A 12,500-nucleotide genomic window follows, 5' to 3' on the forward strand; every position below is an offset into this window, starting at 1 on the left:
TCTGACACTGTACATTACTGTAGTGTCTGTTGTAAATACATGAATCCATGCAGGAACATCAGGCTGCAGAGTCAGAGGGAGGCAGAGACAGAAACACATATCCGTAGATATTTCAGTTAAATGTTTGTGGCTGAAAATGACAGGAAAAATTAGAAAATTCCTGCAGAAATTTTATGGGGCCTGCCAAAGTGTGCCTGTCGGACTTTTAATTAAGAGTTCTCATGCTAAAAATGAGCAATAATGCTAAAGAAAGCTGCAATGTAGTCAATAACCTGCGGGGAGTCTGAAGCATGTTCACTAAGCTGTACTTGTACCATTTAGTATGTTGCATGAGCTAAAATGAGCCAAAATGTTAATAATAGCATGAATGCTATTAGTAGCATGTGTAGCATCTCTAGCATGTTGTCTGTCATTACTTACTCCATTCAGTATATAAAACATTGGTAATAAGTAAGAAAAGCACTCTGATGCTTAATATTAGCATCAGTGCTAAGCTGAGCCAAATTGTAGTCCAAAAATGCTAATGCTCTGGATTCTGCAAGTCAGTTCTATAACCTGTGACAAAGTGCTAATGCTACTGCCCTGCCTATAATGGTGCACTGACTGATACAGTTTGACAGAACTTTTTCAAAACAGTATTACACATAATGATTAGTTTTACACTGTTCATCAGCAAATTGAAATGACTGGAGCTCTTTCCAGATCCATCACCATTCTTCTATGGTTGATCTAATTCACTGCAATAGTACATAAGTTGATCCCAGTGTTCAGTGAAATTCTGTCCCAGACTGACGACTATTAGCTTTGCACATGGTGTTCTCACTCATGGTCTGAAATAATAATTAAAAAAAGACAGTCAGTAATTGTTTATTTCTAGAAAATTTTCAAGCTTCATACTAAGTATTTTAATTCACATTCAAAAATTCAGAGAAATAATTTTATGTAAGCAAAATATGAATAGTCACAGGAAATATTTATTCTTCCCACAAAGCTTTGGGAGACCTCTCTCTGAGCCCGTTTGAGAGACTACTCACTGCCTCGCACTGGGACCCATTGCTATGGTAATTAATTATCTGGACCTGGGTTGGCTTTCTCTGTCAGACAGTATGCTGGAGACAGAGTTTCTATATGCAACAGTTGTTAGATTAAACCAGTTATCTAATGGCCAAAAGAGTAATTCTATGATGTAATAATCTTCAAGGCTTTTATTTTTTAAATTTTCTGTGAGCTTAATTTTAACTTGCCAAACGAATCCCATGTGTAATAGTTATAGTGTTAAATCAGTTGTATAATGCTCAAAACACAAGTAGTTGTAAATACCAGTTAAGTCCTACAGTAATGGCATGCAGTCCTGAGTAGCTGCTGTTCCAGGCTCTGTATTCTGTTGCTATGGTAATTTATTAATCCCCTGCAGCTGTGACAGCCAAAGTGTGGGAAAATCCTCTTCAAACAGAGTTTCTATACTTGGGAGACACCCAGCGTCAGTCTCAAGGACCCTGACAAAAAACCATAAGCCCTATTAAATTTTTGAAAAGATTTTACGGGAGCAGGCATGTGTATCTATGTTATAACCAACTTTTAGACCAATAGGACAATATTTGTGCCTGTGAGGGGGAGTTAAAAAGAGTTTTGGAGTCAGAAATCCACAGTCCTGTGTGTGTTTCAGAGATAAATATTACTGATTCTGTGAGACACTCGGTCTCAAATTTTATCGTTTTTTTAAATTTATGTAATCATTTTAACTCAGAATCCCATTAAAACTAATAGCTCCCTTCTCGGCATCAAGCTGAACGTTTTGGTATCTTGGGGTGCACACAGCGGTTCAGGCCGCATTAACGGTGACTGAAGAAAAATGAATAATAACTAGAAAATTTCTGCAGAAATTTTAAAGGGGCATGCCAAAGTGTGCCCGTCAGCTTTGACCCAGCGTTATGATGCTAAAAATGACCAATAATGCTAAAGAAAGCTGCAATGTAGTCAATAACCTTTGGAGAGGCAGAAGCATGTTGGCTAAGCTGTACTTGTGACATTCATTATGTTAAAATTGATGCATGAGCTAAAATTAGCCAATATGCTAATGTTAGCCAAATGCTGGCAGTAGCATGTGGAGCAACACGACCATGTTGTTTTAATTTTACTTGCTCCATTCAGTATACTAAATATGTCTAATTAATGAGAACATTTGCTAATAGCTAACTTTATGTAAAACTGCCCTTGTAAGAAAGTCAAGGGCAGTGAAATGCTAACATTTGTGCTAATGTTAATGAACATTTGTGCTAATGTTAATAAATGTTAATTTTGCTCGTTTTTCACTTTTTACGTCGCCGTCATAACTCCGATCCCCAATAAAAATAATAGCTCCCTTCTCGGCATCGAACCGCACGATTTGATACCACTTTTGTGGGTGGGCACGCAGCGGTACAAGCCGCATTAACGGTAATTGAAGAAAAATAAAGAAATATATAAAAAGACATTCTATTAGGTGTAGAACAATAGGTGCCTGCCATGGAGGCTCTCCCTATGCACTGCTATGGCATGCCCCTAATAATAAAAAGACATTCTACTGGGTGTAGAACAATAGGTGCCTGCTATGCAATGCATTGAGGCAGTGATTGACTTGCTTCGCAAGTCAGTCCCTGCTCTCCCTATGCATTGCTATGGGCAGGCCCCAATAATAAAGGGACATTCTATTAGGTGAAGATCAATTGGTGCCTGCCATGCAATGCATGGAGGCAGGGACTGACTTGCTCTCCCTATGCATTGCTATGGTCAGGCCCCAAAACATTTAGGCTTTTTGCCTCAGTGTTTTTATGGCTTATGTTTGGTAAGATACTGTGAAAAGTATCATTTTTATTTATTTTGTAGATCAAACTGTTGCACTGATGTAGAGAGTTGTTCAAGAAGAACAAAACTTGATTTTTAGATTTTATTTTTGTTGGTCAAACTGCTGTATTGAGTTTAAAACTGCCGAGTCCTATTTTATGAGCTGTTTTCTACTTTGGTTTTAGAAAGAGGTAGAACCAATTCAATTACCAGTCAATTTATATCATTGCATTTTGACTAATAATCAAATGTCTTTTGGCCAATAAGATATTTCAGAATCTGTTAGCCTGTCTGTGCTACCAGAGCATTTAGCTTGCTAGTTGTGAGGCAACTGCTAAAGTGAGCGTTCATCCTAGAATGACGGTCATTGTACTATGCATAACTTTAATCTGATTATTGGATTGTAAATAGTAACATGTTAGAATATTTGTTACTGAAACAAGAGTCAGATTAGAGTAACACATTACTGATGTGTTGATGGCATAATTGTTTGACATTTCTGCTCAAGCTATTTTCTGATCTGTCAGGTTTCCGATATGCGTCCCCCCCAATGACAGACTCGTTCCTACGCCCTTGGCTTCATGTATATTTTGCATCTTGCCTATGACTGTTGCTCATGGGGAGACATTTCAGTAATCTAAAACTAATAGAAAAATTTTAAGCAACCTACTTGCATACTGTATACGGACTGTATACATGCTAAGTTTTACTCTTACATGTAAAATTCATGAGCAGTAAATATTGTACTAGCTATCAATACTGGACCAAAGAAAGCAAGGCAGTTGCAAGCCTTTGAAATTGTGACGCTTTTGATGGGTCAGATAGACTCAAGAAATTGTAACAGGAGCTAGTGGGGAAAGGCCCAATTAAGTTTTTTTTCAGGGGGCCCAAGATTCCTGGCAGCGCCCCTGCTCACACCTTACCTATGCATAAACACACAGGTCTGACTGTGTTTCACTGCTTGTTGCCTTTTAGTGTTATCACTTTGTGCCCCCTGCTGGCAAAGCATAGAACAACATTTCCACTAATGATTGTCTAGGCAAAGATTGTTTAAATATTTACTGCAGTTAAATGGAAGAATGAGTATTGCAGTTGTTTAGTTAGCAGCCCGTGCCACCATGTGATTGGATGCTTGGTGTTTTGGATCTTGCTGACTTCCTCCTGTAATCACATCTCTGCCTCAGAATGCCTCCGCTCAGCTGAAGATGAGAAAAAGTGTTGAGCAGAAATGCCAGAAATGATTGTACTCTAAATCCAATACCTCTTTGTGTTTGTTCTGACAAACACATGTCATGACACCACAGAAGTCCCAAACAGTTTGCCTGATCTCTTATGGTGAGATTGTGGTACTGCATCACTGAGTCTCATTTTAATCATCTCCCTTTATGTTCTTCTTTTTAGGTTTTGCAGTCAGCTAAGGAGCAGATAAAATGGTCCATACTAAAATGACCTGGGAAGAAAAAAAAGATAAAATGTCTGATCTGCCAAAAAAAAATATTTTCTGTCTCTAAGCTATTTTTGTAGGTCCATTTGGAAAGGGCAACAGCTGGCCTATCAGGAGCCAGGAAAGCATTTCTTCTGGTCTGTCTGTATGATGGCAGTTTGTTACTTTTTGTGTGAAGTGTATTTAATGCTTTACTTTATTGTATTCTGTTTACAAGTGATGGTAGTAATGTAGACATGCACATGGTTTGTAGCAAGCCAAATGGTGCTGTCGGTTATAAAGGGACAAAAAGGAACAGAACCGGCGCCTGGCAGTTCAGCATAAGGGTTCCAAACAGTAAAGACAAAATATTAATTCAAATTTTCAGTTACAAACGAAAGAATATTACATATGCAGTGTTTTTTTTTTTGCTGTTGTTTTATTTGTTTTACCCACTGTCACATAAGCATGTCCGCTGTAAATCGTTTTAGAGTCAGTATATTTTCTTTCTATGGATAACCAGAAATACTAGGGATTAATAAACACAATGGCAACTCACACATGCTGAATTGTCCTTCAACGTTGTTTTGTTTGAACTTATTTAAAACTAAAACACTGAACTGTCCCAGATGAGTTTGGACTGTAGTGAATATTGTTCCAGTAGCCTCTTTCAACAGGAGCGACTTTTCATAAAAACACAAAACACAATTTATAAAGGATTCTTTACTGTAACATTTAATAACTCAAAGTCTGCTGATAGGCTGCTTAGGAGTCAACACAGATGCACTGAATAAAAGATGCAAAATGAAATGTCTCTTTTTTTGATTGGTGTTTAAATAGGTTTTTGATGTGAAGAAGTAAATAAAGAAGGTAAACCTAAAATGTGTACAAAGTGTTACAAAGAATATCTGCTTTACTTTTACAGTGAGAACTCGAGAAGTTCATAGATACTAAATATTTTCATAGCTGGAAGTGGAAAATGCCACACTTGTTTTGGGGAGGATGTTTCTGAAACAAACTGATTTCATCTGCTGTTGGTGACACTAATAAACATGATTATACTTGTTTTAATCTCCTCACTTTCTCTTTTGATTATTACCCATGATTATGGGCTTTTTTAGGACAGTTTGGGGAAACTTCAGGAAATCTGGAAAAAAACAAACTCAGGAGGAGAACATGTGATACCTCTCAGCCAATCAAATTCCAAATCTTATGAAACTATATGAATAGTTATGAGCAGTAAGGACCAATGAATGTCATTGGCTAAAGTCATGTAATGCCATTCAGCACGTGACAGGGGTCCTCCAGCCAATCATCATGCTTCCACTTCACAGTGATCTGATTGGCTGGCTGTGTCTCCCTCCTGAAAATGATCCCACAAGCAGAAATAATCAGACTATTAATTATTTTAAACTATACCTTGTTAGGTATAGTTTAAAACTGGAAGAAGAGTCTTGAAAGCATAACAGGTTAAATAACATTGTTTCAAAGTATTTTCTTCTGTTCAGAAACAGAAATGCCCTCTCTTTTATCTAAGATAAAATCTATTGCAACCTTAATCTATCAGGCTTGACTGGTCACAGGCACTGCCTTAAATGGAAGAAATGAGGGTCAGTACTCCCATTAGTACCATACACCTACATATGGGATGAAACATGGGCAAACGTTTTGTATAGCTATCTATTGATCTATAGATCAAAAGTTTTATTGTATAAAAAAGGCAAAGAAAAAAGATAATTTGAATAAGTTAACATGTGGTGCTTTTCTTCTGTGAAATATATTTATTCTCAGTGTCAGGCTTACCCTCAACAAACCCATGCCACTGTATCATTCATCCTTTTAATGTGTATTTTATTATGTTCCAGAACTTTAAAGAATGGCTATTTTAGAGCTGACTGGAAATTCAGTTTGAGTATTTTCAATTAATAAAAGATAACCAAGTCCTGGATAAAATATAAAACAATAAAAGCATCAGAAAATTATCAAGGTTGCTATTTAAACATTTTTTAATAAGACTGCACTGATGGTTTAGAACAGGTGAGAGTACTACAACTTGTGGACTGGTCCCTGCTCCAACACACCTGGATAAAATCAGTGCAATTAGCAGGACTCTGGAGAACCTGTCTGCATGCTGACATTATTCAGACAGTTTATTTTGGACAAAGTCAAAAGTTCCAAGACACTGTCCATCAAGGACTGGAGTTGTTTAAGTCACTTTGTTTTGTTTTTTTAATACTAGGACAATCCAGGGTATGAGTCGGCGATAGCAGTTCAGGGAGAACAAAGTCAGTGTTCTCTCTGAATTGCTATCGAGTTCTCAGCTTTCACAGATTATCTGTCTCATCTTATGCTGTCACAAAATGGTCAGTTTGAACAAATATGTAAAAAAAAAAAAAAAAAAAAAAAACATATTTGTAAAAGTTGCATACTGCAGCTTCAAGGGGAAAAAAGCTATCCAAACCTGGCTTTATGTGAAAAAGTAATTGCCCATAAGCCTAATAATTGATTTTTGTACCCCTAGCAACAACATACCCAACATACATACATCGCCCAAGGCAACAGACTGGCCCCAATAGAGAAGAAGTTATTAACAAGACAGAGCCGGCTGGCATTATTTGAGAATTTAGATCCAACAATTGAAGACGTTTGGAGACTTTCAACATGTAATTTCCATTTGGGATTGATATGGCATTTTTGAATTGAACTTAGTAACTGCCATCAACAATTTGTGATGTTGTTCTCCTTCAGATGTTTATGCTAGAGACCAGAATTCAGGGTTCCATTAATAACATAAATATGTCCAGAACCTAAAACAGCAAAGTAGTTCCAGAGGAAACTCTATGTGAATTTGTATTTTTTTAAGATGAACATTTGATTTACTTTTTGGTCTGCAGGGGTTTTGACCTTGGACCAACAGATGCTACTGTTGCCCAATTGCTTTCTTCTTGTTGAATTAACTCTGACCTTGCCTAAAGCCCATGAGGCCTGCAGTGTTGAAGATGTTTGTCTGTGTTCTTTGGTGAGCTCCTGGAAGAGCCTTTGTGTCTGCCTCTCCAGGAACGGCCAATCCACCCCTCCTATGAGGGTTCACCAAGCTCTAACTGTGGCTCCCTGCAGTCGAAGGTTCTGCGGGTTCTGTAGGTTCTGTGTGATTTTGCTATTCTAAAGGTCTGGCTGAAATCAGGACTGTGAAATAGAACGAGTTATCCCCCCCAAAATTTGCTTAATCCCAGTTAATTATTCATGATTAAGTAAGAGGGAAATTATTTTTTCACACTGAACTATGTTGGTTTCTCTTAGACAGATCATATGCTAACACACACCTGTGAGCTCCAAACCGGTTAAGTAACTAAAATAGTTTGAAATAGTCACATTTCCTTGGTAGCAAAACCCTTTTTACCATAAATCAACATCGAAACTGACAAAAAAGTAACTGAGAACATGTTAAAACACAATAACCACCATTGTTAGATAAAAAGTTTTCTTCTTCACTCTTACAATGCATTTCCATCCATCCATCTTTTTTCCAAGGTAAGGTTTCAGGGACAACAGGTTCAAGAGGGAAACCCAAACATTTCAATATGTTCTGGGTCCACAGTGATATCTGTTACTTGTATGAATCTCCTCTCTAAGGGAAGTGCCTGGAAAACCTTGAATCGTAATGCAGAGGAGCAGCAGCTCTCTGCTGAACTCTTCCCAAATGGCAGATCTAACCTGTAAGGCTGAGCCCGGCTACACTATAGAGTAAACTCTTCTAGTTTAAGAATTGTCGATGCTTCTTCTATACAACTAAGACCTGCTAATAAAGGTGAAAAACTTCAGAGACTGAGGCTGAAGGTTGACTCCATGGTAAGATGTTTGTCATTCCCATAATTTTCATCATCCTTTCTGGTCCAGTTTTCACCAGATTTGAGTCTAGTTGCACTTCTTCCTGTCCAGCTGTCATTTCATGTTGTTCTCTCATCAAAAACAAACCTGGAGTATTGCCTTGATTCATGCATGTTTGAGAAATCATTTAATCTCCACGGCAACCATTCAGCTGTTCAAAATGCCTGGGTGGACTTAGCACCACCTTCAAGACTCAGCTCCTCTTTCCTGTCAACAGCCATCTTTATCTACAATAACTCAACAATTTTGTATTAATATGAGTTACCACAATATTTAATTTCCCCTTGGGATTAATAAAGTACTTTTGAATTTGAATTTTCTGAATACGGAGCTTCAGAAAGAGCAGGAGTTTTTAAAAGAAACCGAAGCACAATTTCAAGGCATTAAATTACAAAGTAAAATTGTTTGAAGTCATTTTTGATATATATAGCATTTTTATAACAGCTGAAGTTAACAGTTACTTGATTATGCTGTAAAATGGCAATATATACCCGAACATACATAATGCTTCATTAAATATACAGAACCAAACAAATATTTTCAGTAGCTTCAGGTGGAGGAACACAGCAGCTCCCAGTCAACCATCATCCGCTTCATTCTGTTGGACAGGAAGTCCTCTGGTTTCATCAGTCACAATCACGCCCCCTGCTGTTATATCGGCTGGAATCAGGCTCAGTTCCATTGGCCGCTGGCTCGATTCTAATGCAGCTGATTGGCTAGTGTGGTGACAGTGATGGATGGGTGTGCTAGTGATTGGCTCATTTCACTGTGATGTCACCAGCTGTGGGCTGGCAGTGTGTGTTCATGCAGAATGCAAGTAGGAGGGATTAAAAAAGATAAAGAGACCTTGCACACACAGGAGAGAGAGGAAGCAGAAGTGACTGGGTGGAGCCAACTCTCTCTCTCTCTCTCTCTCTCTCTCTCTCTCTCTCTCTCTTCCTCTCTCTCTCCCTCTCGCTCTTCCTCTCTCTCTTCCTCTCTCTCTGATAGATGTTTTTCCCTTTCGAACCTTCATTAAAAGAACCACAGACACCGTATATGAATTTTATGACCAAACTTCTGCAGAAGAAGACTCAGCAAACTGCTCCTCCGAGTCGTTCACAGAGCGTTCTGCCCTCTCTCTGCTCGAGCAGGCCTTTTATTTGGGAAAACAAAAGTAGGATAGGATAAACAATAAAACAGACGGCAAGCTCTATCTAACACACAGGTCATCTAGCTCCTTCAATTGAGAGCGAACTTCGGAGGGAACAATCAGTTCACATGAACACAGATATTCAACAGAGCGCGTCATTTACTGACTCACATTAGACTGAACGTCTGATTAACATTAGACTGAATATGAACTAAAGTAATAACAAAAATGATAATACAAAAAATCTTTAACATTCCCCCCTTTTTATCATTTTACCATGTGTGTAAACTTTCTTCAAAAGTCAAGCAAAGAAAAKAAAAGAAAAAGAATAGATCCAATAAATGAAATAAAAGAAAAATAAAAGAAACAGCAAAAAAATCAATTGCAGTTTTCTCATCACTAACACCACTTGTTTTCACATTTTCGGCGTGGGACTCATTCAGCAAACACATTAATTTCTCATTGATTACAGAGTTTCATCAACAGAAATTTCAATCTCTTTATTGATTACAGAACTTTGTCATCAAAAATGTTCAAACAAGTCATCTTCATTTGTGTCATAGGTTATTTTCACCAGCTGGTAGCTGATCACAGCAGTGTGAACTGTCTTAAGTATCAAATGTCGAAGGCATGGAATGACGCAGCCTGTAAACAGGCAAAAAAGAATCGACACAGTCAGAATCGGTGTTACAATCTTCAACAGTAAAATCCACCGTGGTCCGGAAGTGAGCCAGGAAAGCAAATCAAAAGAAGATGATCCTTGTGTTGCTCCTTCTATGTAGTGTTTAAGCTCCTCCAGCTCATGTAGAGCATCAGAAATAGTTCCACCAGTTCCTGTTTCGTCAGGAATGAATGTACAGCACGCTGAACCAATGATTTTGCAGACACCACCCTGAGAGGCTGTGAGCATGTCAAGCACAACACGATTTTGCAAAACCATGTTTCTCAGTTCAGTCAGCTCTCTCACGGTGCCATTGGTCATCTGGCTTGTGCTGTTGATGAGTCGTAGTAATCCATATCTGTTGATTTCAACGTGACTTCAAACCTCTCCTACTCCGACCCATGGAAATAGGCCTTGCATGAACTTTTCTCCACCTTTCCAAATCTTAAATTCCCAAGGAACTCCAGCGTTTGTCGTGAGGCCTCCCCATCTTTTGACCTCTGGTATAACTGCAKGCTTGGAGCGGGCAGCTAGAACATGATGTCCTTTCCTGATGAATGCAATCGGGCTGATTAGAGGGACCAAGGCACACAGTCCTCCCCAATATCGTGGCAAGACCATGTAAGTTCCATTTCCACACAGGAAGTACCAGTCTGCCATCACCCGTGAACCATAGTCTCCTGGCACTATGGCGCTGCACAGTGTTGTTTCCTGTCGTCCTCTCGTCCGATGTGTGATGTTGAAACTTCTCCTCTCATGTATCTATCATGGGTTGTCCTTCAAAGTATATGCTTAGTCATGTTCCATACTGGTTTTTGTTGTTGTTTGCTTTWTATAAACTAAAACTAAAACTAGGTTTGTATTCTCTCCTTCATTGAAGTAAACTCCTAACTCTCAATTTTCCGCCCTCGTTCTGGAAGAACTTTCTGCCAAACCAACCCAGGATAACATCACACATTTTTTAACAATGCAAACACAGTGTCAAGACTGATTAAATGCTTTGGAAACTCAGTTTTGAATGATTGCCCTGCTTCCACTGCTGTAATATAAACTTCTTTCCAACAGCTATATTGTAACCTCACAGAGTCGTTTCAGCTTTTTATTAAACTCCTCTTTGCTCAGGCAAACGATCTGCCTGCAAAGTCTCACCTTTAATTTCATGTGGAAATGTAATTATATTATTATTGTACAACGGGCTCCAGCTGTAACCCTGGCTGTAAAAATTAATTAGCATCTTCAATGTGCCAAGTCCCTGACAACACAAGGAGTCCAGTGACGGCACCAGAGTCGCTGCCAACAGCAGGAGACAGCTGCAGTCTCCAGAACCCTCCAGAACACCCCAGAAGCTAACCATCCAGAACCCCACAGGTCCCCTCCACCCTCCCAAACACCCAAGAAACCCCAGAATCCTCCAGTGTCCCCAAGAATGATATTAACTTTGCTGAATTTTCAGCAGGATTATTTCTTGACTGAAATCAGAAGCTTTCTTCAGAACCTTCTAAAAAAATGCAAGCATATTGTTTTGTCTTTTGATAGAAAGAGAACTGATGTGTTTTCTTCTAATTAATACCTGATGTTCTGCTTTGTGGAGAGATTATTAAAAGTTCAACTCAGCCTAAAAGACTTTACATTAAAAACTTCAAAACCGTCCAGGCACAGGGTGCTGCAGTGTAAAAGGGTTAGAGCGCTTAGTCCTCAGTGCAGGTTTGAGTCTGATGACATTTGCTGCATGTCTTCTCTCTCACAATCCTCTTTCCTGTCTGACAGCAGTCAAATAGAGAAAAGAAAATAAACATTAAGACACTCAGTGAAACCTTTTAATGTCAGCAGGAAAATCAAGAATATATAGAAACTAAACATGTTTCAGGATGGAACAACAAACGTGTTCTCCCTGTGCATGCGTGGGTTTTCTCCGGGTACTCCGGTTTCCTCCCACAGTCGTAAAACATGACTGTCAGGTTAATTGGTCTGTCTAAATTGCCCCTAGGTGTGAGTGTGTGTGTGCACGGTTGTTTGTCCTGTGTGTCTCTGTGTTGCCCTGCGACAGACTGGCGACCTGTCCAGGGTGACCCCGCCTCTCGCCCGGAACGTTAGCTGGAGATAGGCACCAACAACCCTCCCGACCCCACTGAGGGACAAGGGTGTCAAGAAGATGGATGGATGGACAACAGAACGTGTCTGAAAGGCTGGATTTTCACCAGCATTTCAGACTGGCAGTCTAGAGTCAAGCACCACACACAAGAACCTTGGCTGTAGAAACTAAACCCACAAAGCCCCATCAGGGAGCTCCACCCAGACCCAAGCTCCAATCAGTTTTCATTCACAGCTCTGTAGGGCTGGACTGTGTGGCTCCTTTCTAAACAAACACCAACTGAAGGAACATAATGCAGGCCTTGGTCGAAGCAAACAGAGGATCTCCTCATGCAAACATCTGGCTGAAGTTCATCTCTGTTCCAAAGCAAACAACAGAGGCTCAGGCACATATTGTCATATAATAGATGTGACGTAATTCTTGGGCTTTCAGCTTCATGCTCAATCTATTGGACTCGACACAGCACCAGTGTTTGTGTTTT

The 12,500-nt window shown here is 39.2% G+C and overlaps 1 protein-coding gene across 3 annotated transcripts in view; it reads left to right on the forward strand.

The window, feature by feature from the left end:
* copz2 (COPI coat complex subunit zeta 2) overlaps window positions 1-5,312 on the forward strand; it is a 19,496-nt gene extending 14,184 nt beyond the window's left edge. For 2 of the 3 annotated variants that reach the window (XM_008415096.2, XM_008415097.2), the window contains one exon: window positions 4,225-5,312. In XM_008415096.2, coding sequence (XP_008413318.1) covers window positions 4,225-4,272 — 48 coding nt within the window. In that variant the 3' untranslated portion in view covers window positions 4,273-5,312. The remainder of the gene's footprint in view (window positions 1-4,224) is intronic. The other variant, XR_534172.2, reaches the window with a different exon arrangement.
* Window positions 5,313-12,500: the final 7,188 nt, after the last annotated feature.

Source organism: Poecilia reticulata, linkage group LG8 (genome assembly GCF_000633615.1).
Source record: "Poecilia reticulata strain Guanapo linkage group LG8, Guppy_female_1.0+MT, whole genome shotgun sequence".
Classification (NCBI taxonomy): Eukaryota; Metazoa; Chordata; class Actinopteri; order Cyprinodontiformes; family Poeciliidae; genus Poecilia; species Poecilia reticulata.